Source organism: Caretta caretta, chromosome 9 (genome assembly GCF_965140235.1).
Source record: "Caretta caretta isolate rCarCar2 chromosome 9, rCarCar1.hap1, whole genome shotgun sequence".
In the NCBI taxonomy this organism is placed as follows: Eukaryota; Metazoa; Chordata; order Testudines; family Cheloniidae; genus Caretta; species Caretta caretta.
Window position 1 is genome coordinate 7,102,647 of NC_134214.1, and position 22,786 is coordinate 7,125,432.

At 41.5% G+C, this 22,786-nt stretch overlaps 1 protein-coding gene across 3 annotated transcripts in view; it reads left to right on the plus strand.

The window, feature by feature from the left end:
- Positions 1–22,786, plus strand: part of DIS3L2 (DIS3 like 3'-5' exoribonuclease 2) — a 282,912-nt gene that overhangs the window by 102,204 nt on the left and 157,922 nt on the right. For all 3 annotated transcript variants that reach the window (XM_048863668.2, XM_048863662.2, XM_048863667.2), the window contains 3 exons: positions 8,994–9,100; positions 10,314–10,561; positions 19,011–19,184. In XM_048863668.2, coding sequence (XP_048719625.2) covers positions 8,994–9,100; positions 10,314–10,561; positions 19,011–19,184 — 529 coding nt within the window. The remainder of the gene's footprint in view (positions 1–8,993; positions 9,101–10,313; positions 10,562–19,010; positions 19,185–22,786) is intronic.

Genomic DNA, 22,786 nt, shown 5'->3' on the forward strand with positions numbered 1-22,786 from the left:
ACAAAAGATTCAAAAAGACAGCAGAACTTTTCAAAGTTGCAAAAAACAGGACTAAACCTCCCTCCAGCAAAGGAAAAAATTCACAAGCAGAACAAAAGATAATCTAACACGCCTTGCCTGGCTTTTACTTACAATTTGTAATATAAGAGACTTTTAGGATGGTTTATAGGAGAAGGAGTTTTCTGATCTGACGCTTCTCTGCTTCCCAAGAGAACACACCAAAACAAAGCCTTCCCCCCACAAGATTTGAAAGTATCTTCTTTCCCCATTGGTCCTTTTGGTCAGGTGCCAACCAGGTTATTTGAGCTTCTTAACCCCTTACAGGCACACTGATGACTCATATCCAGCTTCTCGTCCACTGTAACCCCTAGGTCCTTTTCTGCAGAACTGCTGCCGAGCCATTTGGTCCCTAGTCTGTAGCGGTGCATGGGATTCTTCCTTCCTAAGTGCAGGACTCTGCGCTTGTCCTTGTTGAACCTCATCAGATTTCTTTTGGCCCAATCCTCTAATTTGTCTAGGTCCCTCTGTATCCTATCCCTACCCTACAGCATATCTACCTCTCCTCCCAGTTTAGTGTCATCTGCAAACTTGCTGAGGGTGCAATCCATACCATCCTCCAGATCATTTATGAAGATATTGAACAAAACCGGCCCGAGGACCGACCCTTGGGGCACTCCATTTGATACCAGCTGCCAACTAGACATGGAGCCATTGATCACTACCCGTTGAGCCCGACAATCTAGCCAACTTTCTATCCACCTTATAGTCCATTCATCCAACCCATACTTCTTTAACTTGCTGGCACGTCAGTCTTCATGACCCCACAATGACCTCTTATGCGAGGCAAAAAATTACTCATGCAGTTAGGTAACTGGAATTAGATAGATTCCACATATTGCCATTTGTTACTGAAGAGCCTAATTAGTCTGTGCTTTTCCCTTGGGTTACAAGTCCCGGCTGAGCAGGCTAAAAGGCATGATTTTCACAATGGATGGTAGGCATGGGAGGTAGCAGAATCTGGTTATTGTTAACAACAATTTCCCTAGGTGAATCAGATAAAAATTCATTCAGCTAAGCTAATCAAATACTATACTTCTCATTTAGTAGCTAAATCATTTCTTCTTAGGGGAAAAAATGACACAAACACTTTAAGAAAAATAATATACATACCCTAAAAAAGGAAATGAAACAAGCATGTTAAATATTTAATGAAACACAGTTATGAAAACATTTCCTAAACTATTTCTTAATTTAACGAATCTGGTGTTCATGAGAGGTGCAACATTGATAGCTCAGGAGAATGAAGTCCTCCATTACTGGCAGTAGCACTGTGCAAGTCCTGACCCTGTTTTGGAGTGATCAGCTTTAGGGGCTGTCAAAAGTAGTGCAGTCTCAGAGCCAATTCAGGGATTTGCTGCTCTGCTAAGACTGCCAGCAGATGGCCCAGCTATGGTGGCTTTGTGATGTGGACTTCTGTCCAGAAAGAGTTAGCCTGAAATCCTCTGAGCTCATCTTACACAGATCACCAAACAGCATTTAGACTGTAACAGTTTTGTTCACTGTGGACCTAGGCTGAAACTGATGCCCTGGTTCTTTTATCCCTGTACTCAGTCCATGGAGATACCTAGACACACATTTTGACAGTGTTGAGTTCAGTCTTTGTCCACAATGAAATGTTCCATGTAGAGCAATGTGAGGTTCCTAGTGAAATGCTCTGTAGGATAATCTGAAACTAAGATAAGCTTTCTCATCATCTTGAGCTTTGGTTTTTCTAGTCCCCCCCCCCTTTGTTTCCCCCATCCCCAAACAAAATCCATTGATAAAGGGTTATATACTATCATCTATCCATATGTACACAGTTCCCATCGCAGTCAGGGAGAGTTTCTCTGTGAATAGAGGTCAGAGATTGCCAGTCTCTCATAAGAGGTTATAATTCTGTCCATTTTAAAACACACAACTGTTTGACAGGTACTCAAGAAAATACTCTGGACGCAACTGGTCCAGTGAATTGATGCTGGCTGTCTCCTCTTCCATTTCTGAGCGAGCAAAGAGCTGTCTTCTCTACACCTGACCTCTGCCAGTATCCTAGAAACTTCTCAGTCAGGCTTTAGGCAGGAATATAGCACAGAGAGAGGCATGGTACACAGCTTTCTCCTAGCCATGGACAGTGGGTAAGCAGCCATACTCATTCTGGCTGAGACTCTGGAAGCAGAGTAGGGGATTTAGTCATGATTCCCTTTAATTTAAATTGAAATCCCATACTCAGCTTTGAAAATCTAAACCTTTGTCTCTCTCCACAGTATTTGTCACCGCCTATCAGACCTATACTTGGAAGGAAACCTGTAGTATACACCTTTTGCCATTGCTTTTTGCTCTGCTTTTTTGTAGATATTAGGTATTGATTGATATATCCCTGCTGCCTATAAAGTACTTGCCTCTGGATCTTCAACAGTCTTCTTCCTAACCTTGCAAGTTTCTAACTTCAAACGTTTTTGGTACAGTTGGCCATATGGGTGTAGCACATTCAGGAATTAGCAATGAATGGTTATCACAGGGTGAGATTGCTCAAGTGTAAACTTAAAGGAAACACCATGAAGGAAGTTGCTGGTGCTTTTAAAGTGTATACAATAGCTATTATGAAATGTCTTGGGAATACTGTCTGGCTTGAAACTGCCCTGCTATTTAAATACACGGATCTATTAAATACACGGAGCTATCTCAGTACATTACATGCATGGAGAACTATGTTCAGGGCATGTTCACACAGTGACCATTAGTTCTGATGTAGGACACTATGTGCTATATCCATTATTAAAAATGTCAAAACAACTAACTGATGGTCTAGTCAAAGTGAGATAAATATGTTCCTTAATTCAGAAATAATCTTGTATTGTACTGATGGAATACAAAGCATGTGTCTAGTGCTTACTCAGATGCTTTTTCTTGTGTGTTGCTTTCCGAAGTAGGACGTTTTTGTGGCTTATTGAAAAGTAGAATAAAATCTAGTCTGGGGCAGTACCATCTGACTCGCTCAGCGTAGCATTGGACTTTCACCACTGTAGCGGGAAAGGTTAAGTGCTGTTTTCAGATGTGTACACAGCTCCCATTCGCTCTAGCAGGATCTGCACATGCATTTCTGAGAAGCCGTGGCTCTAGGTGTGGGTATCGAGTCCTGCCTTGCAGAAGGCATGTTGCCATTTAAAGTTCTTATTTTTTTGTGGTGGTGGGCCGTATGTATGCGCCTTTTAAAAATCTTCATTATTACCCCCCAAATCAGGATCTGATGAGCAATTTGATCCTTATGTTGTACTGGATAGCAGGGTGGATAAAAACAAATGATTTTGGGTGTGGGGGGGAAATCAAGAAAATTGATTAAAAAAAAAAATTAAATCTGACTTTTAAATTTTGTTTACATTGTTTTTTTCTTTTTAAAAATAAACCTGTTTAAAATGAAATCTGAATTGAATACAAAATTTGTTAAGGCCTAAACTTCTTATAGTCTCTTAAAATTGTTTAAATAAAACATAAATATGCCGAATCCATGAGCTTCTCAAAAACGTTGACTTAAAGGCTGCTTTTCTGTGTAAACTTTGTAAAGAAAGAATCAGGGGGAAAACGTCTAACTTTGCAGGTCAAGCTTTATACATCTGGCACAACAGGTGTGTACTGTATTAAAGGCTTGGTTTTTTTTAATAAAAACAATTTTTATGTATGCTGTTTTGTGTGTTTAATTAAATTCCAATTACCAGCCTAATGAAGCTTGACACAAATCATGAGCAAAAAGTTAATTATCTAGTGAATAAACAAGATATCATTCACCATTTTCTAACATACTAAAAATGTACAGTTAATAAGAATCTGAAACTATTGAGAGATAATTGCTTAAATCAATGTATATAGTACACCCTCCTCGGTAGCAAAAAGATGTACCAAATCTTGTGTAAAGGCTCTATTCAGTTGTAAGTTAACATGTTTCAATGGTCATATCAACCAATGAGAATGCACCTTTCTTTAGAAAATAACTGAAGTACAAATGGAGAAGTTGATTAAAATTGATGATTGAAATCGCCTTATCCGCGCTGCTGTATAGAAGTGCAAGTTGCGGGTTACTTGATGTTTCCAGTATCCCAGAGAAGGCCATAACAATGCCAGTTACAGAATCCAAATATCCTACCTTTTAGTCCCCGATATTAACTATTAAATCATGCCGCTGCTCCTTCTGATTGTCCATTAAAAATGAATCATTGTTCTAGTTTGTGTTATCTAAGTGCATAATTGCCATTCTCTACATAGTTGTGTAGTTTTTATGGAATTTTCTTATTTACAGTACATGGCTCTTTATATTGGTATAGATAAAATCTTTGAAAAACACTTCCCTGTTGAGAGTGGTGCACCATCTCTGAGATTAAATCTACTAACCACCAATGTATTCTTGTTGAAGTCACTTTGCTGATGTTCTGGTACAGAAACATCAAGTACCTAAAGCTGCCCAATTAAACAAACACCAGAGAAGTGAAAAGTCTATTACTTCATTAACAAACAGCAAACTTTTCCTGCTACTGAGTCACGTGTACCAACCAATCTGTGTAGTATAAGGAGCACCTGGATCTGAAGTGCAGGTTCTGTGTTTGGACCTGGATCGATGCCAGTAGTGTGTCTTCAGTCGGGAAAGTCAAGTCCACGTGGAATGAGCTAAGTCGTTTTATTTAAGATTTTTCTAGCTGAAATAGTAAGCATTCAGGAATTGTTTCTTCTTTCCATCCTGTAAGGGAGAATTTTTTTCCCCAGTCAGTTGTTTTTGAGATTTGAAACTCTGATGTATTTTCATTTGCAAGTGGATATTGCATCTTTAATTGCGTTCCTTCTGGAAGGAATTGCAGATTTCCATAGTGACCAGTGCGTACCTGGAGAAAGTAATTTTGGATCTGTCACCACTAATAAGGATTTTAGTCTGATGGCTGTAGGGCCGCTTTAGCCACCTGTTAGTGTCATAGTAATCTGATTGTACTAGGACATTTTGTGGGGTTGTTTTTAATATGTGAGACCATGAATAGTTGCCAGATACATCTGACTACATATGAGAACTGTTCAAACTGATCTTTTAGAGAGGGATGCAAATGCTACAAGTGCTGAATCTAATTTGCTGGTAATGACATAACTAATTTGAGAGGTACCTTGAAGTTAGTGCATAATTGTTTAAGTAAAACTATGACCATTTTGGTTTGTCAGATAATTGCTGAAAGGAAAACAAGGAGTTTATAACAGAGTTACACTGGGTTCTTGCTGCTGAATTTTTTTTCACTGTAAGATAAGCTTATGAAGTATTGCCCAAGCTAACATAGTAAATCTTCCTCAGAAAACGTGACATTTCAGAGGGTGGAAATATTAAATAGCCATTGGATAACCACTATAGTAAAGGGGTCAGAATAATTCAGTTTTGGTTTGTCATAAGGCAGAGAACTTCTTCCCATCCCCGCTCCTTTGCTCAAAAGCCACCTTCTTTCAGATCTTCTCTTTCCTTTGAGAATGGCCTCTGTAGTTCCCCCACGTGTTTGGGTGCTCACCTCTGCTCCAACTCTGGCCCCTGTAGAACAGCATTTTCCAGTAGGGCCAAATGAACACCGCCTGGTGCCGATGGAGCCAAAAGGGGCCTTCAGAACAGACTGAGGTGCCGGTTCAGATGTCTGTGACAAAGTTGTCTACAGCAGAACTTCTGTGCCAGGCCTTCCTTTGATTCTGGCACCTCTAGCCCCTTGTTTCTTCTCTCCTTTCTTCAGCCACAGAGGAATCTTTTTAGTGCAGAAGCCTGGGATCTGCCAGCTCAGCCAGGTGGATTTCAGATCTCTGACATCCACTCTGCCTCAAAGGATAATACTGCTTCATCCAAAGTGGCTAGAGGTTTGCCACTCTGGCCATCTCCTTGGGGCACCTTTGTGCATGTGTCTTTGTTACTGTTGTCCTTTAGTCCCTTTGGTGCGATCCTTTTGGCAGTAGCCTTCTTCTGCCTCACATTGGCCAGCTCCTGCTAGGAGGTTCACTTAGAAAAGACTGCATCTTTTTGCTTATTTTATCCAAGAGCCCCAGGGCACCATGTTCTCATCTCATCCCATCTCCTGTTTGAGAAGCATCATGCTCACTAGAAAGTATGCCTTTCAGATACAGACACTGATAAGGAACATGTATGGGAACAAGCAGATTCAGGATTGACTTCCTTGACTTCTCTTGAAGATTTGGTCACAGGCTCCAATCTCTTTGCTGAATCTCTGGCTGATGGGCTCAGGATTTTCTGGTGAGTATGGCCAAGGCATTGAAACATGGAGATAGCATTCTGCCTCAAGGACACTGGTTTTCAAGGGCCTCTGATTGTCTCTGCCTGTGGCTGACAGGGTAGATTCTACCAGGTGTCACAGTGAGAATTCGTGCTCCCAGTAGGCAGTTCTGTGCTGCATGGTTCTATGCTTGGCATGTACGTATCCCATGTGTTCACGTGCACAGGCCATGTCTTCTGAGAACAGGTTACTGGTTTTACTTGTTCCTTTTTGTCCAAGTGGTAGGCAAATCTGTCTGTTGGAACAGCTGATAAATGTGAGTGACTTTGTTGAGAAATGGGAATCTGAGGGTAAGGTGTAAAAGAGACAATTTCACAAAGCTTTACCCCCATCCAAGAAAATATTTCTAGAACATTGTTCCTGGAAATTTTCATCGTAGTTGTCCTTGCACGTATCTCGTTCTTTCCTACTCCATGTTGACTGCAGCATCCCCATTGTGTCACACTGAAAAGTAAGTTTTGTCTTCCTTGCTGTCGCTCTAATCGCTCGTCCAGCCTGCAGACTCGTTACAGTAAATCCCTATGCTTCTTGTTAGGCATGCTTTAATATAGTCTTTGGAAAAATACCAAGCTAGTTCACCTCCATAATCTGCTAGTGTTTCTTAATTTTTGGTTGTCGCATCCTGTGCGTTAGGAACTGTCTTTTTGATAGCAACATTATAAACTCAGTACCATTAACTAATTGTTAGGATGTGTTGTTTGTATGTACAGGCCTTATCTTCTTTAAGATTATCTCAGGCATGTAGAATATTCTTAAAAATTCACGTTTAAAAACAGCTTTACTTGCGTTCAGCTTTTCAAAATTGTTGCCTGATACGATCTCTGTTTCGCAGAAATGTTAAATGTTGCCTTGCTGTATCCTCCCTGTTGCTTAGGATCATAACCAGAGTATTCTCCTATTTTAAAATAGTTTATTAGCCAAGCAGTTTTTTCAAACTTGTTTGTCATCATGACATCCATTGTGATTTACCCTTCACCGAATACTATTGATGGGTCAATTCAAGGTCAGATGATCTGGGAGGAAAATGGGATTACATTTTTAAAAAGGAGAGGGATTTTTTTTTACCCCTTTCTCCTTCTTCCTTTCACACACTCTTCATAAAAATTCCTCTTTGCTCAAACTCTTCTTAAAAATTCACCTTTGGGCAGAGCATAAGCCTGAAGAACTTCATCCCAAAAGGCAGATTTGGGGAAAAGTTATGAAAATGGGTGTATCGATATAGGGATAGCAGTTGCTGTGAAATGACTGCTAGTATAATCTCGCCTAACGGCAAAATGTTCCAGGTATGGAAGTTTGCCCATCTGTGAAGGTACCCTCTTGATGGCACTGCACAGCAGTTGCCTACGGAACTGCCTGTAAATATAAGGGCGTTCTTCTGTGTTCCACATTAGCTCTGAGTTCTGAGGAATATTTCAGTCACATGGAGCTGACTGACTTCTCTGCAATCCTGGCAGCTGCAGCCATTCCCAGACTGAGACAGCTCACCATTCACCCATCATGTCACCAGCAAGTTCCATTGATGGGAGTCTTGTTGGACAGATGGGCGTCTTTTGTGGGCCTGTATTTCTGCTTTAGAAACTCTGTCCTGGAGTCTTTCTGGTGTGCATATGAGCATTTTTGGCATCCTGCAGAACTTTATATCTTTCTCTTGTTCCTTTTAAGAAAAGACCATTGACAGTTACTTTCCCTTAAACTCGCAGCCAGAGGGCTGGTCCTTTTTGGAAAACAATATTCTCCAGAACAATCCGGATCCTATGTTAAGTGAACATGTCATAGATAGATGGAGTTTCAACACCAGGGAGAAAATGAGGAGTTTCACCTCCCCTAGTTATACAGTAAAGGTTGTGTTTCTGTTTCCATTCTAAAGGCACTTTCAAAAGGATAAAACCTGTAACTTGCCATTCGAGAGTCCACCCTCAAACTTCTCTTACCAAATGAAAGATTGCGTTAGCAGTTTGTAAATACCAGACGCACTAACACGTGCCTCTTACCTGTGTTGGATACTTGCATGGTTTGAAACTCAAAACTAAATTTGGTTGGCAGTTGGCTTAAACATTCCTGGTATCTGGTGAAGGAAATTAACAGGAAGAAAAAATGTGACTATTGGTCATATGAAGCGATTACTTTTCTTGAGGCTTTTTAATACCCCTGGTCCATGGCCGAAGAGTGTCAACTAGTGAGATGTGGTTTCAATTTCTAGGATAAATATGTATTTTATAACCTTGCATAAGGTTTTTCAAAGGAAATTAAATATTAAATGGATGTAAGTACTTAAAGGACTATTTGTATAATGTTAAGTTAATGACACCAACTAAGAAAAGCCAGGAAATTCAAGCAGGTTTTTTTAAATTTAATAAATAGAATGTGTCTTCCACTGTTTTGTTTATTATGGCTGGTATAGCTGTACTTGTAAAATTTGGGTTTATTTTGACTTTGTTTTGCAGATGTCCACAATAAGTGAACATATATCTGTTCTTCATTTTGGCCTGGAGAAATATTAAATGACATTTATTGCTGGGATATTTTGACATTCAGTCAAGTTTGTTCCCTTCATTTAAAACTTGTACTTGAAGTCTGGATTAGAATTGACAGCAAAAGACTAAAGCAAATTGATGATGGAAGATGTACTAAAGTAACCTCTCTCTCTCGCTTTGTTTGATATAGTGAGGGACGCAGAGAGGGGTTGTGCACTAGGTGCAAAGCAAGAAGATGTCTCCAAGGAGAACAATCCAAGGCTTCTTCCGGAGAAGTTTCTTCAGAGGACAGCAAAGGTAGCGTCTCATTGGAATAACGATCTATCTTTCACGTCAGAAGGGCTTGAACAGCATTATGCTCTGAACTAGCCCTGCCTTTGGCCTCCCTGCAATCTTCTGCTAGTGTTCGTTGAATCCAATTCCCCTGTGTAGGAATATTTTCTTCACAGTCTGATAAAAGCTTGAGTACTGTGCCATTTTTGCCAATTACCCTGGTTTAAAATGCATTTGTTTATTATACAAAATTACTTAGCAAGATTCAAAAAGGGATTGGACGTTTATATGGATATCAAGAATAGTGAAAGCTCCCATAATTAATTATAATGGTTTTGGAAGGGATATTAAACTTCACGTTTACGGTGCTCTCTAACTATTAAGAGATAATCTGCCCTCACAGAGATCTCATCTTATCACACACCTGCCGCAGGGGTGTCAGAAACATCTGGGTCTGGCTACTGCCAGAGACAGGGAGCTGGACTAGATTGTCCTCTGATCTCAGCCAGTATGGTGATTCCTACATTCCAGATTTCACTGAGAAGTGAATCTTCAGCCCTTCTAAAAGGATTGCTCTGAATAAACCCAGACAATTAGCGATAATATTTCGGCTTGTATCCAGTGATTTATATGGGCCTACAAAAAATATACCCAGTATGAATACATCTGTGGAAAGTGACATTTAATGGAATGCAATTTATTATTTTTTTTTAAAGCCATTTTGTATAAAGCCCTAACTCTGGAGAAGCACAGGGAAAAAATGTCTGCCAAACTCCCCGCAGTGTGCCCTTTCCTCTCCTGTAGTTAGCATTGGATCCACAGAGGCATCGTTTTTGGACTGGTCTTTCTGCACTGATTGTTGAGCAGTGAGTATACAAGGGGAAGATTTTACAGAAGTGACTTGTACATTGTGGTAATGTACTGCTGCTTGTCTGGTTTTATTCTGTAATTAAGAAAAGTGCCATAAAGAGCTAACACTTGGGAGATGCACAGTTCCACCATCGCCGTGAGCAAGATGGCACGCTTTGTTTGGTGCAGGAAATCACTTTGTAAATAGGCACTGTTTAAAAAAAAAAAAAAAAAAAAAAGTGGGGGAGGGGCAGGGAAATGTTTTGTGTCTTCTGAATTTCCAAGATGTTCTGCTATGCCTTTGTGTTCTCCTTTCACCATTATTCTGTTATAGGACATGAAAGTTTCTCTGACGGTGATAACTGTAGAAATCCTGTGATTGTTCTAGGTGGTCTGTATCTTAGAGAAGAAGCATTCCAGAGCAGCTACGGGCTTCATCAAACTGCTGGCAGACAAGAGCAGTGAACTCTTCAAGAAGTGTGCCATGTTCTCACCTGTGGACCACCGAGTGCCTAGAGCCTATGTGTCTTTGGCAGACTGCCCTCCAGACTTTGTGAGCAGGCCTGAGGACTACTCCACTACGCTCTTCATCTGTCGTATTGTGGATTGGAGGGAAGACAGCAACTTTGCAATAGGGTACGTGGTTACTAGCAGATCTGGAGGAAAAGGAGGTTTCTCTTCTGGACCCCTAATTTGATTTTAGTTGGATATTGCTACAAGCGCATTAGAGACACAAGACAAATATCTTGCTGCTATTACTCTACAGAGAGTAGATAGGGTAGCTGCATGCTGGTTAAACATTATGGCTCTTGACTATATAAACTGCTGGCTTCCTCTGGTGCTGTCAGATAAGTAACTAATCTCTGCAATGTGCTCAGGCCCTCATAGTGCAAGTATATAATACAGGTTATCTGTCTCAAGGAGCTTGCATTCTGAGCAGTGGAACTAACTGTAGGTAAGCAGAGAAATTGACTGGCTTAACCGTTAACGCTAGCAGGCTTTCCATGCTATATGCTCCTTTTCCCCTCCCCACTTTTCATGAGAAGAGTTCAGTCTGCATCTTCATTTTATTCCTGCTTCTCGTTATCGTGAAGGATGCTCTGTTCAGCAGTGCAGGGGGAATTCTTGAGGCTCAGTTAATGTTTTCTTTCGTTGGGTGATCAGTGCTTCTCTTATCTGTCCTTTTGATGTGCAGTATTGTGCATCCTGATTTGGCTACTTCAGTAGTTTCCAAGATGTAAAGGGTGTTGTCAGGAAACCGAACTGAAGAAACTTTCCATGATTGTCTTGGTACACAGTGGTTTCCTCTGGGACTCCGCTATGACTTCAGTAAGAGCCCTGGGGAGCTGGTCATGTAAAAGGTTGATGATTGATTTCAACTTTAACAAAATACATTTGTTTAAACACTGAAATAGAATGAAACCTGTGAGAGGCCCCCAAAGGGCCTGGTAGTTTTCTGGCTTTTACTAAAGGTGGCTGCGTAACACTGCCAAATTAATAGAGAGGGACTGTGGAGAGGGCTCAGATTTTATTTTCGGTTAGAATAGGTCTTCGTGGTTAGCAGGTGACAACAACTCATCATGTACTTGACTTTATGCACTTTCCTGATGTACCTGTTAAGCCAGGGGACAAAGTTAAGAGCCTAGGTTCTGTTCTCAACTCCAGCCTGGGCTTTGTTGTCTCGAGGAATACCACTTTCTCTCTCTTGTATCTGTTTCTCTATTGGTAACATGGGGATAGCCATCTTTTTGTAAAATGTTTTGAAATCTTTGAATGAAGATCACTTAATAAATGGACAATATTTAAAAATCATTATTGAGAGACTAGAAGGGGTGGGAAATATGGTATTCTACTCATTTTTCCCCTTTGTGGCTAAAACTGGATCCATAGTGATGTTTTGACCTTAATTCTTGTAAAGGAAAATTAGTCCATTAGATGTTACCATCTCTTGAAGATTTTCTTGGTGCCTCTTGGACTTTCTCCAGAGGGTAATGACATAGGTCTTGCAGAATCAAGCAAACAAGTGTCAGAGCAATAATATTATTAGCTAAATGTGGCCCTCTTACATTCAATTCTTGCTCAATTATTAATCTATAACATTATGCTTGTGTGTAGAGGCTGGCACAGTACTATGTTCAATGATAGAACATGAGAATTAGAATGGGTGACCAGAATCTTAACATAAAATTAATTCTACATATTGTAGACTGTGATCAAAAGATTCATGGTTTTACTTTTAAGTTAAAGGGCCTCCAAAGTCACCTCTATTAAAAATTATAGGGAGCCTTATAAGAAGGCCTGATAAGGACTGCTAAGGGTCTATGTTAGAGGGGACCTAGACTGAAGACGAACCAGTAGTCTCGTGTTTACATTCTGCACCACACCTGCCTGATGGGAAAACAGTCTTAACGGGTCTTCAAATCTCTCTCTCCTCCCTTGAATGCCATGGGATCTACAAGTAACTTTCTGTAGGTGTTGGCAAACTCCCATCGGTACAACACTCTTCTTTAGCTCATCCTGTATTTATATTTTTCTCCAAATAAGCTAAAAGAAAAAAGTGGCCACCACACTTTGGAAAATATAGCTGAGATATTTCTGAAATGCACCATCCTTCATGAGCAATATCAAGGTTCCCAAAATGTTTTCTTTCTTCATGGTGACTGTGTGTGTCATTGGACCCATAAAATAATGGGTAAGTCAGGGGACTTGGCAGAGGACGCTGTGAGCTGCTGCTCAACACTCCAAGTTCAGATGCCACCTTGAGATCTGTTGCTACACATTTTGGGGAAAACCTGGCGGCATCCTGGAGGTGAAAGTTTGGGGAGGGGGTTCATTTTTGTGACTCTTGAGTGCCACCTGGTGGTCAAAGGTGAGATTCTATCTTCTCTGAAGAAGGCCACTATTGTCATGTTGGAAGGTGTAGTTTTTGTTTTGTTTGGAACAGGTGGAGGGAGAGAGAAAAAAAAGAAGGAAGGAGAGAATATGATGAAATGGATACAGATACACATGGAGATGGTGATATCCATGAGATGCGCAGGGATACCCACAGCTCTGCTCTGGTACATACCCTTCCCATAGAGTGGGAGTTGGAGTGATATTACTACAGTGAAGTGGCATTTAATTTTCCCCACTTCAAGCAGTGGTTAAAACAAACCAGCCTCTAAGCCAACCTTTCCCTTTCTAGACAGATGAGAGACAAGTGTCAGATACAGGTATATTCTAGGGTTTTTGTGGTCCAAGCCAGTACCATAATGTTGGTAATGAACCTTCTCCACGGTCTGTGATCACTTTCTCACTGCTGCTGTCTGTTCCTTAGAGACTGGCCGAGTGAACTCTTCTCTCCCAGCCCCAGTATGGAGCTGGGTGAGTCTATGAAACAATAGCAAAGTCAAATGTAAAAGCACTGGCTTCATCTACATTAGCTTTTAGACACAATGACACATGGGCCAACATGACTGTATAATTCAGGTATGCGATGGTGTTGTGACCATGTCGGTCCCAGGATATTCTCTGGATCATTCAGGGTCTGAAATGTTTGTCTGTCAGAGTGAGGATAGTTGTCATAGAATTTAAAATAAAATGTAACCTTGCAGTCTGCCCTTTCACTTCTTGTAGCTGCTTCCAAAGCCTGCTCAGTGTTTTGAGTTCCTGTAGTCTTTTTTTTAATTTCTTTCAAATCCAAATGTATTTAGATTGAAGGGAAAAGACCCGATTGCCATCGGGAGCCCAGTGCCAGCAACAAGATGAAATGCAACAGCGTTGCCTGCTCGCTCTTCCTATTCATGCTGGATTAAACAGACGGCTGATGTGACAATCTGAGTCACAGAGAAGGCTCAGGCCATGTCTACACTAGCGAGGCTGTACTGATGCAGCTGTGCCGCTGCAAGATTGCTCAGGTAGCTGCTCTACGCCGACGGGAGAGAGTGCTCCCTTCGACCGAATGAAACTACCTCAATGCGCGGCAGGAGCTCTGTCAGTGGGAGAAGCTCTCCTGCCGACATAGTGCTGTGCACGCTACCACGTATGCGAGCAAAACGTATGTCGCTCAGAGGGGTGGCTTTTTTTTCACACCCCTGAGTGACATACGTTTCCCCGACATAAGTGGTAGTGTAGACATGGCCCTAGGTAGAGGGTCATAGGAATTTGCAATGGTGGGAGAAGTTTGATAAACTAAGGCTATGGCCCGGTTCCGAAATGTCTCCAATAACAGCAAAAGGCAAGGTGTGGCCATGTGTTATGGTAATATAGTACTGTAGTCCATAGATCCATGGAATAGTCTGAACAGTCTCCCCAAAGTCATCTGAAGTTGACATACCAAAGCTTTTGAAATAGCCTGTCCTGTACTGACCAAGATGTTTAGTTTTGGTCATTGTGATTCAGGAGAGTAATAGAGAAAGATCTGTGCACACAGACCATCATTTCAACCCTAGATCCCTTTCCTCAGTTTAGGCTGAGAGGTGCAGAGAGATGTCAGTCTGTGGTAGGACAGGTGGGATGCTAGAGCAAATGTGATGCCTTGACTTTGTCAGGATGAAGAAGTAGAAAATGGAGAGTTTTGGTTTGACTTTCTTTAGTAATCAGCTGGTTAAGGAAGAAAAGTTACATATGGATGACAGGTGATGTTATTTGAGCCAAAATTGCCAAGCCCATTAAACCAAAGCACCTTTTAAGGGTTGTGTGGAGCAGTACTCAACAATACAAGATTGACTTTAAGTGATCACTAAAAAATCATATCTTGAATCACCTTTCTTCCACGACACAATTCAGCGTTCAGTGACCGAGTAGTCAAATCATTTTGCACTTTGTATGATCTTCTCAGACTTTCAAGCGAGGGAGGTCTATATTTTTGAAAGGAGATATCCAAAACCTTCTAGATGCGACTGGAAATGATGCTTATGATTTGGTTGGGGGTCCCTTTTTTTCTGTGGCTAAGTGCAAGAGGTGCTGGCCACTCTAAGATGGATAATTACAATCTTCTTGCCTAAATTTCTACTGCAGTTTCAGCCGAGTATGTCATTCTTCCATTCTCTTTCCTAACTGTTGTGAAGTTCGTTGCAGCACACCGTTAAACTGTTGCTGCATTTCAGAACTGCAAACAACAATCTCTTGAGTGTATTTATATATCAGTTTGTAAAGCCCTTTATTTTATCTGAAAGGATCCCAGGCTGTAAGATTCTTATGAATGAGATTCTCTTCTAGATGGGGATTAAATATGGTTCTCAAAGGCAAGTGAAAGTGATTCACCATCATTTGCGCCTTTTCAAATCTGACTGAGACTGCTTGTAAACACGGATGTTTTGGAGAAATGCTTTTTGGACTTGCTGACGTTTTGCTGCACTCTCCCCCAAACGGTCAAATGCAACAGATTCCCTTTCACTGATTTCCACGACAGGCTATTATGTCCCTAACGTCAATGGAAGGGTATTAGCGAGCTCTCCAGAGAGCTGTAATGCCCAGCCATTGACGACACAGAAAGGAAATGTTAAGTCACTAACAGTTCAAAAAATTCCAAAGTCAATTTTTTTTTTAAATGTCTGGAGGTCCAGCTTTGCTGCGAGTACGGAAGAGTTGGGCAGTAAATGTTTGGCTGAAGCTGACTCATGTGACTGCTGTCATTTGTAAGCCTCTTGAACTACTCTTGCTGTTCTTGATGGCAGTGCAGCCCCTGGAGTGAATTACAGTGTGGTTTTCGCTCCAGGGCTTTCTATTATCCTGTATGCGTTAACCTTGATCTGTTGGATTTTGCTCTGATGCAAGTCATCCTGTCTGTGTGACTGCAATATGGCCCCAATTAAAATCAGCTGTGAACTTTTTATTTCAGGGTGCTTGAGAAATGTTCCTTGGAAGATAGTAAATCACATGCTAATTACTGTTAAGAATATGAGTCCTGTGTCAAACCCCTAAGTATTCAAAATTCTACTTGATCCTTATGGATCATAATCTAATTTCAGTAAACTACGCAAGAGGACCTGGGTTACAGAATCTGAGCTGGAAGGCATGCCATGAAAGGGTGTTTTCTTGTGACTCAAAAAACATACCAAAGTAGACAGTAGAGACCTGATTTTTCCAAAAGTGTTGAACGCTTGCAGCTTCCACTAGAATCAGTGGGAGCAGCAGGTGTTCAACTCCTTTGAAAATTAAATATTGAGCCACGATGGCAGTGGAGGAAGCGGAAAAGGGTTATACTTCAACACCCCTCCCCCATTTTTCCTCTCCTCTTTAATCCCTCCTTGGCCAGAAGGATGTTGTTTGAGAGACAAGACACTTTCTCCTTCCCCCTTACAGGGCTTAGTGCAGGGAACAAGGAGTAAAACCCAGGGCCCAAGCTTTAATTGTCTGTATGGTAGCTCCCTTTGCGGCTCCTAAACCTGGGGTGACCAGATGTCCCAATATTAAGGGCTTTGTCTTACATAGGGCCCTATTATTCCCCCTTCTCTGCCCTGATTTTTCACACTTACCTGGTCACCCTAAGCAAACCTGAAGGTTCACCAGTCCAAATCTCCGTGTACTTCTACAAAACACGGGGCATCGGGTGATGATTTCTATGCTGTATAATTCCTGCTGCAAGAAAGAAAGAGAAAATTATTTCTTGTTTAGTAAGGTTAAAATAACAGTAAGGATCAGACCGAGGCAAACAGGTTGAAGTTGAGAATTAAGGCTGGATGCCAAATGCATGGTGTGCCTCTTCAATAGAGCTTGTAGATAAAACTGAATCAATGAGGGCCAATATATTTTATCGCTGCTTTATTCGTCCGGAGAATATGAACTCTATGACTTAATGCAGAACAAAGTGCACAGCCCTTTGCAGCATGCTACATGATCTGAAAGATTTATTATACAGCCCTCCTTAGTGTGAAAAAGAGACAACCTTACCTACCCCTTATAAAGATGAGTTTGCATTTACCATGCAAATGGAGTTTATTATGTAAGTTTATGGCACAGCTGAAACACTGGGAACATTCTGCATAGCCAAATTACAGGTACACAATTTTTTGCCTGTATTAGGAAAGTAATTAGTGCCTGTTTTAGCTCATTAAAATTAAAGCAGAAGGATCAGTATCATGGCAGCTTTTCATACATTGCAGAAACCTTGCTTACAGAGGTGGTATTCCCTGGTATTATTGCCCCTTACCCAATGTTATCAATCTTATTCAGATTAATTTGCATACATGTAGATGGTAATTTCCTTGGGCCAGGGTTCTTGTCTCCTTTGCCTGTAAAGTGCCATTTGTCCTAATGGTGCTATATTAAAACTCACAAAAATACAAACTTCACCTTATCCACAGAGCAGTCTAGGATATGTGAAGGCCAGCGTCTAGGACTAAATGTCACACTTCTAGTCAGATAGGGAGAGTGTTTCTTTGTCACTTCAGTAATGTGGAGGCCCAGTTTGTTTCTGTGCCGTTTTCAGCTAAATCCTTGTTTCAATGAAATATGGCTAATGCCAGAGGCTTAGGAAATACGTTTTGTGAGATGTGCGCTGGAGCTGAGGGAAGATATCTGGAGGCAGGATAGTCAGATGCATGCAGAGCTCCTCATCAAAGATTATTAGAATGTGTCACACAATGTTGCCTTCATCTGTGACTCCCGTCCAGAACTTCAGCCCCTTTTCAGCAGGATGAGAGTCCAAAGGCTTATGCTAGCCAGAGAAGGAGAACTAAATCGCTGGGTGTCCTCAGGCCTTGAAAGAGTCTGGCAGGTGGTTTGAAATAGGTGCATAAATGCTATTCTTGTAAGACAGAAGAGAGGGTATTTGGGCATGTTAACTCCTGTGTCTACAGAGGCCATCAATTTTATTCCTTTTCAATATCGATTTGATGGCTCTGTATATTTGCTCCATTTCCAAGTTCCAAAGTGGTCCATGGAGTGAGGGGCAGCCCTTTAAAGGGGCTGAATCTGTTTGTGTTCGTGACTGCAGCAGTCTGCTGGTAGAATTGTGACCCAAGCTGAAGAGGACCCTGCGCGACCTTCAGCTGAATACACTTTTCCGTACCAGGCCTTCAATCCCAGAGCACGTTCACCACCAAATAATAGTGGATCCAGTGGCTCTTAAGTGACAGATAACTTAAAGTCCTTGTGCAACGCATAGGCATGTTAGCACTCTGGACTGCCTGCAAGTCTTAGTTCTCAAAGTCCTTTGGCCTTTTAGGGACTGAAGAGCAGAGCTCTGTGAGAGTGCTGTTTAGATAGAGCTGTCTGAGACCAGGCAGAGAGACCCCTTGTTTTGGACAGGCCCAGGGCAGTGAGAGACCTCATGGCTAGACGCGGGGGTGATCCCCAACATTTTCCTGTTGTAGTACGGGGCACTGTGTGAAAGAGGTTGAGAGCCGTTGATCCATAGAACTGAGGCAGTTTGCACAGAAAGTGTGTGCCTTTCCTGTTGCTGCTGGGCATCACTACCATGGCTTTTCTGTTTCTTATAACTTGGTAGGCTCGTATTTCCCGTGGATACTCCAACAACCTAATGATATAAATCAGCTGTTCTCAAAGTGTGGGTCACGACCCTGTTTTAATGGGGTCGCCAGGGCTGGCGTTAGAGTTGCCGGGGCCAAAGCTGAAGCTCAAGCCCTGCCACCCAGGGCCAAAGCCTGAGGGCTTCAGCCCTGGCTGGTAGGGCTCAGGTTACAGGGTCCCCACCTGGGTCTGAAGCCCTTGAGGCTTTGTGGCCCCCCCCCCCCCATACCTCCGCAACCTGGGGTGGTGGGACTCGAGCGGGCTCAAGCTTTGGTCCCCGTTCCTGGGGTCATGTAGTAATTTTTGTTGTTGGAAGGGGGTCGCGGTGCAGTGAAGTTTGAGAACCCCTGATATAAATGGTCTCCTTTAAATGAGACACACAAAATGTCTGGCATGGGGTCTGACTAGTGTTTTACATCTTCCCCTGCATACATAAGGCATGGTATTGCCCTGCTCCCTTCCCAGTCTTCCACCACACGTCAGGAAGGTGGATTAAATGGGTGAAGATATATCTGCTCTTGATGGCTCTGTCATGGATGCTGCAGCAGGCCTCTCCAGGGATAGCAACCGGTCGAGAGTTCTAGGTACATACTAAATAAAAGTATCCGTTCTTTGTGCTTCCATTCTATAGGCAAATGGCCAAAAGTCTTGGGCAGGCTGGTGAGATTGAGCCTGAAACAGAAGGGATCCTGACGGAGTACGGTGTGGATTTCTCTGACTTCTCCCAAGACGTTCTGGAATGCCTTCCCCAGAGCCTGCCCTGGGGCATCCCACCCTCAGAGTTGGCCAACAGAAGAGATTTAAGGTAACAGCAAACCCTCTCTGGTCTCAAGGTTGTTCTTGTGTTGGTGTGGTTTTTCGCTTCACAGGTATTGTCTTGTCACACCATTCAAAGGCACTGCCTTTCTAAGTTATACCTGTGTTAGCATGGCAAGCAGCCCTGCTCTTTGAAAAGAAAGCAAAAGACCAGTGGTTTGGGGAAGCATTTGGTATAGCAAAGGGTATTTTTGTCAAAAGAACTATTAAAGACAACATTAATACCTAGATAAAGAATTTAATGCCTGGCATCTAATTGGAGAGCTTTCTTTTTAGTCTGGAATGCTTTAATACTTTAGTGATAATTTTTGTAACAATGTTTCTCTATTGATGCATGGGATTTTTTTTTTAAGACTCACAAAAGTTCCCAGTGCTTATTTTTTCCAGTGCTGACAATAATTCTAGGTTCTATGTAAAGATGTTTCCGGTATATGAATTCTCACTGAACTTCTGGTAATGTACCTAAAACTGTCTTGGATTTTCTGATTTGTTACACTGAAGCTCAGTCACACTCAGAGACAGTCCCATGTGCTGCCTGGGTTGTTTGGTTGTGGCTTTTTTCAATGTTTCGAAGAGTTGGCAGTGTGCATTTTAGGGACATGGTGCGTACTGTCTGATGGTGCTTCTCTGCTGATTGTTACTAAGGTAAAATGTTTGCATGGTTTCAATTCCTAAAGGCAGAGGTTTCCGTTGTCTGTGTTGGTGTAAAGGTGTGCGTGCATTTGTACCCACAGCAAATTTTATTCCCTCTTAGAATACTTACGTAGTTCCCATTAAGGGTAACAAATTGTGTCAAGGAGAGGATAGACACCAGCATTAAGTATCTGTATCTGGACTCCAGAGTTGAAAGGCCAGTACACAACACATATACAAGTCTTTGGGCTGGGATGGAGGTGGAAAAAAGGAAGATGATTTAGCAGTTGGAAAAGGAGACCAGGGCCAACTTTGGGTTCTATTCCTGACTGTCACTGACTTACCGTGTGGCCTTTGGCAAGTCACTACGTCGCTGTGTGTTGCAGCTTTACCCTGTGTAAAATGGGGATACTGTCAACCTCACAGCAGCAATGTGAGGCTTCAATTGTCAGTGAAGTTTTCTGTATCCTTGGATGTAGGTAATTATGTATTTTGTAATGATAACTGTTAAGATCAGAGCTACCAAAGATTTCTCTCCCAGCTTCACAGCTGTGCTCTACATAAGATTAAATGGTTTCCTCTTAAGCCTGATTCTCCACTCCAGTGGAGCAAAAGCTGGCATAGTCTGTTGAAATCAGTGGAACAACATTGGTATAAAAGTGGTGTAACTCGGTGGAGAATCGGGTTCCTTATTTGCTAGTGTCAGACTTCAGATATTGGATTTCAGATTTGGAATGACTGAAAACACAATGATACAAGATGTCACTCCCCACAAACATTAGGCTACAGGGTGGATGTCACTCGAGTGTTCTTATTTTTGGGCTCTTGGCTATATGTCAGCAAAGGGGGAGCAGTCTTCCTCTAATTTCTTCTGCCCTAGCAGTAATGCTGTTGTGGGCAGATGAGGAACTTGACTTGTCTCAGATTACACTGTCATTCTTGGAAACAAATTCCAAATGCATTTCTTGGTTTTGTTACTGAATTTTTACAGTGAGAATTCTCAAGGTAATCAGCACCCCATGATGGTTTTGCAGCTTGGCCATTTAAATCCTTCTCTCTGGTTAAACCGGCTGTCTCTTCACAGAGATGGTGAACACTGCAAAGTAACTTCCGTTCTGTTTGCTCAAATATAAACCCTTACTGTCAAATCTTCCAAAATAATTACTTATGTTAGTCACGTATTAATTCTTTCAATGTTAATTACCATACTGCTACTTATTAGTCTCCTAAACACACATGAAGCTAGTATGAAGTTTCTGTGCTTGGATAGGAAAGGTAATTAAATGTGAATCTTTCTATTAGCTTGCTTTCTGATACCCTGAGCGTGAGAGTTTGCCAACTCCAAAAGAAAATGATTTTTTATTGACACAAATAATGTGGGACACACCTAACTGGAATCCATTCCTCTTTCCTATACTTTCCCCTTCCCTGCCATCAAAAAACACTCACACCATTCAGTGGTAGGTCTGGGTGTCTTCTCCTCTGGTGGCATGACCCATTGCCCCTTGAGACAGGTGCTGGGAAAGGGGGCAGTCATAAGACTTTTAACCTTCCATCTTGGTGGTATTGACTAGCTTTTGGTGCTCTCTTGGCAGCCAGTATATTGTCAACACAGTACAGTGCCTGATCCGCACTTGCAAATTAGGCACCCACAAACATATATGCAGAATTGCATACATCTGAACTTGAGCATCCGTATGCACATATTGTAACTATGTATGTTAGTAGTTGATCGGTCTCGTTTCTTTACTACATAGAGAATGATTTTCACTTATGCTACTGTATTATTTACAATGCCGTAAGTCTGTACTGTACTGTAAGTCTTCCTCTATGCTACAGAAAGAGCCATCTTAACTGAAATGCTTTTAAATAAGATTCATGCTAACATGTAACCGGTGTAAACATGGTATAACCTTACACTTCATATTTTAGAGCTTGTTCTAAATCCCTGCCTGTTCTATAATGCTTTTTTGCCAATGCTATCTGTAAACAGTTGTGTGGGCTCTAGGTCGTCCTTGTTAGCATGAATCAGATCAAAAATCTAAAGTCTAAAATATAAAATATAAAGTCTGCTGCAGTTTCCACGGTATGCATCCGATGAAGTGAGCTGTAGCTCACGAAAGCTCATGCTCAAATAAATTGGTTAGTCTCTAAGGTGCCACAAGTCCTCCTTTTCTTTTTGCGAATACAGACTAACACGGCTGTTACTCTGAAACCTATCAAAAATCATGTTAGCAATACTAGTTTTAGCCTCTAGTAGGGCTTGCTATTGACACTCATTCCATTAGTGTAGAAGATGGTCTCAGTTACTTGACTATTGCTTGTATTCCTCTATTGTCGGATAACTGAGTTGTTGACAGGGCACTTCTCTTTGGGCTTCCATGACTGAGACTCTTGTGAAGTATTGTGCATTACAATATTTCTCCTAGTTTTGAAGGTAACTTTCTGACAAGGTGAAACTGGGGTAAGACTCGCTCTTGCTCGAAACATGTCTTTTTGGTCTATACTAATGTAGAATAGCAGTCTCTTCAAAACCATGAGTTATGTTTGTTAATATGTCTTTGGAGTACTTAGCTGGAGGAATGATTACTTAGCTAAAAGGAATCTCACACAAAGGAAAGATTGTGAACATGGCTTTAGGTCAAAATAAAGCAATGGGTCATACCAATCCGTAGAGGATGTTAACACTGATCAGTGTAAAGGAATGATTTTACTAGTCTATGCTATCTTGTAAATATATTTCCCCAGCTTCCTAAAAGTTTCATCTTTACAAAAGGTGTACTGTTACCATGTTTAGGGACTTGCTTTACTGAACTATCCTATATCTTTCATGTATTCTCTTCAAGGAGATCAGTTTTTTCCTCCGTCCAATAATTTATCAAAAAAGTTTTTTAAAATATTTTAATAGTAACTTATACGCAAAATCCTTAGACAGTTATAAAATTTCCTGCTGTTATA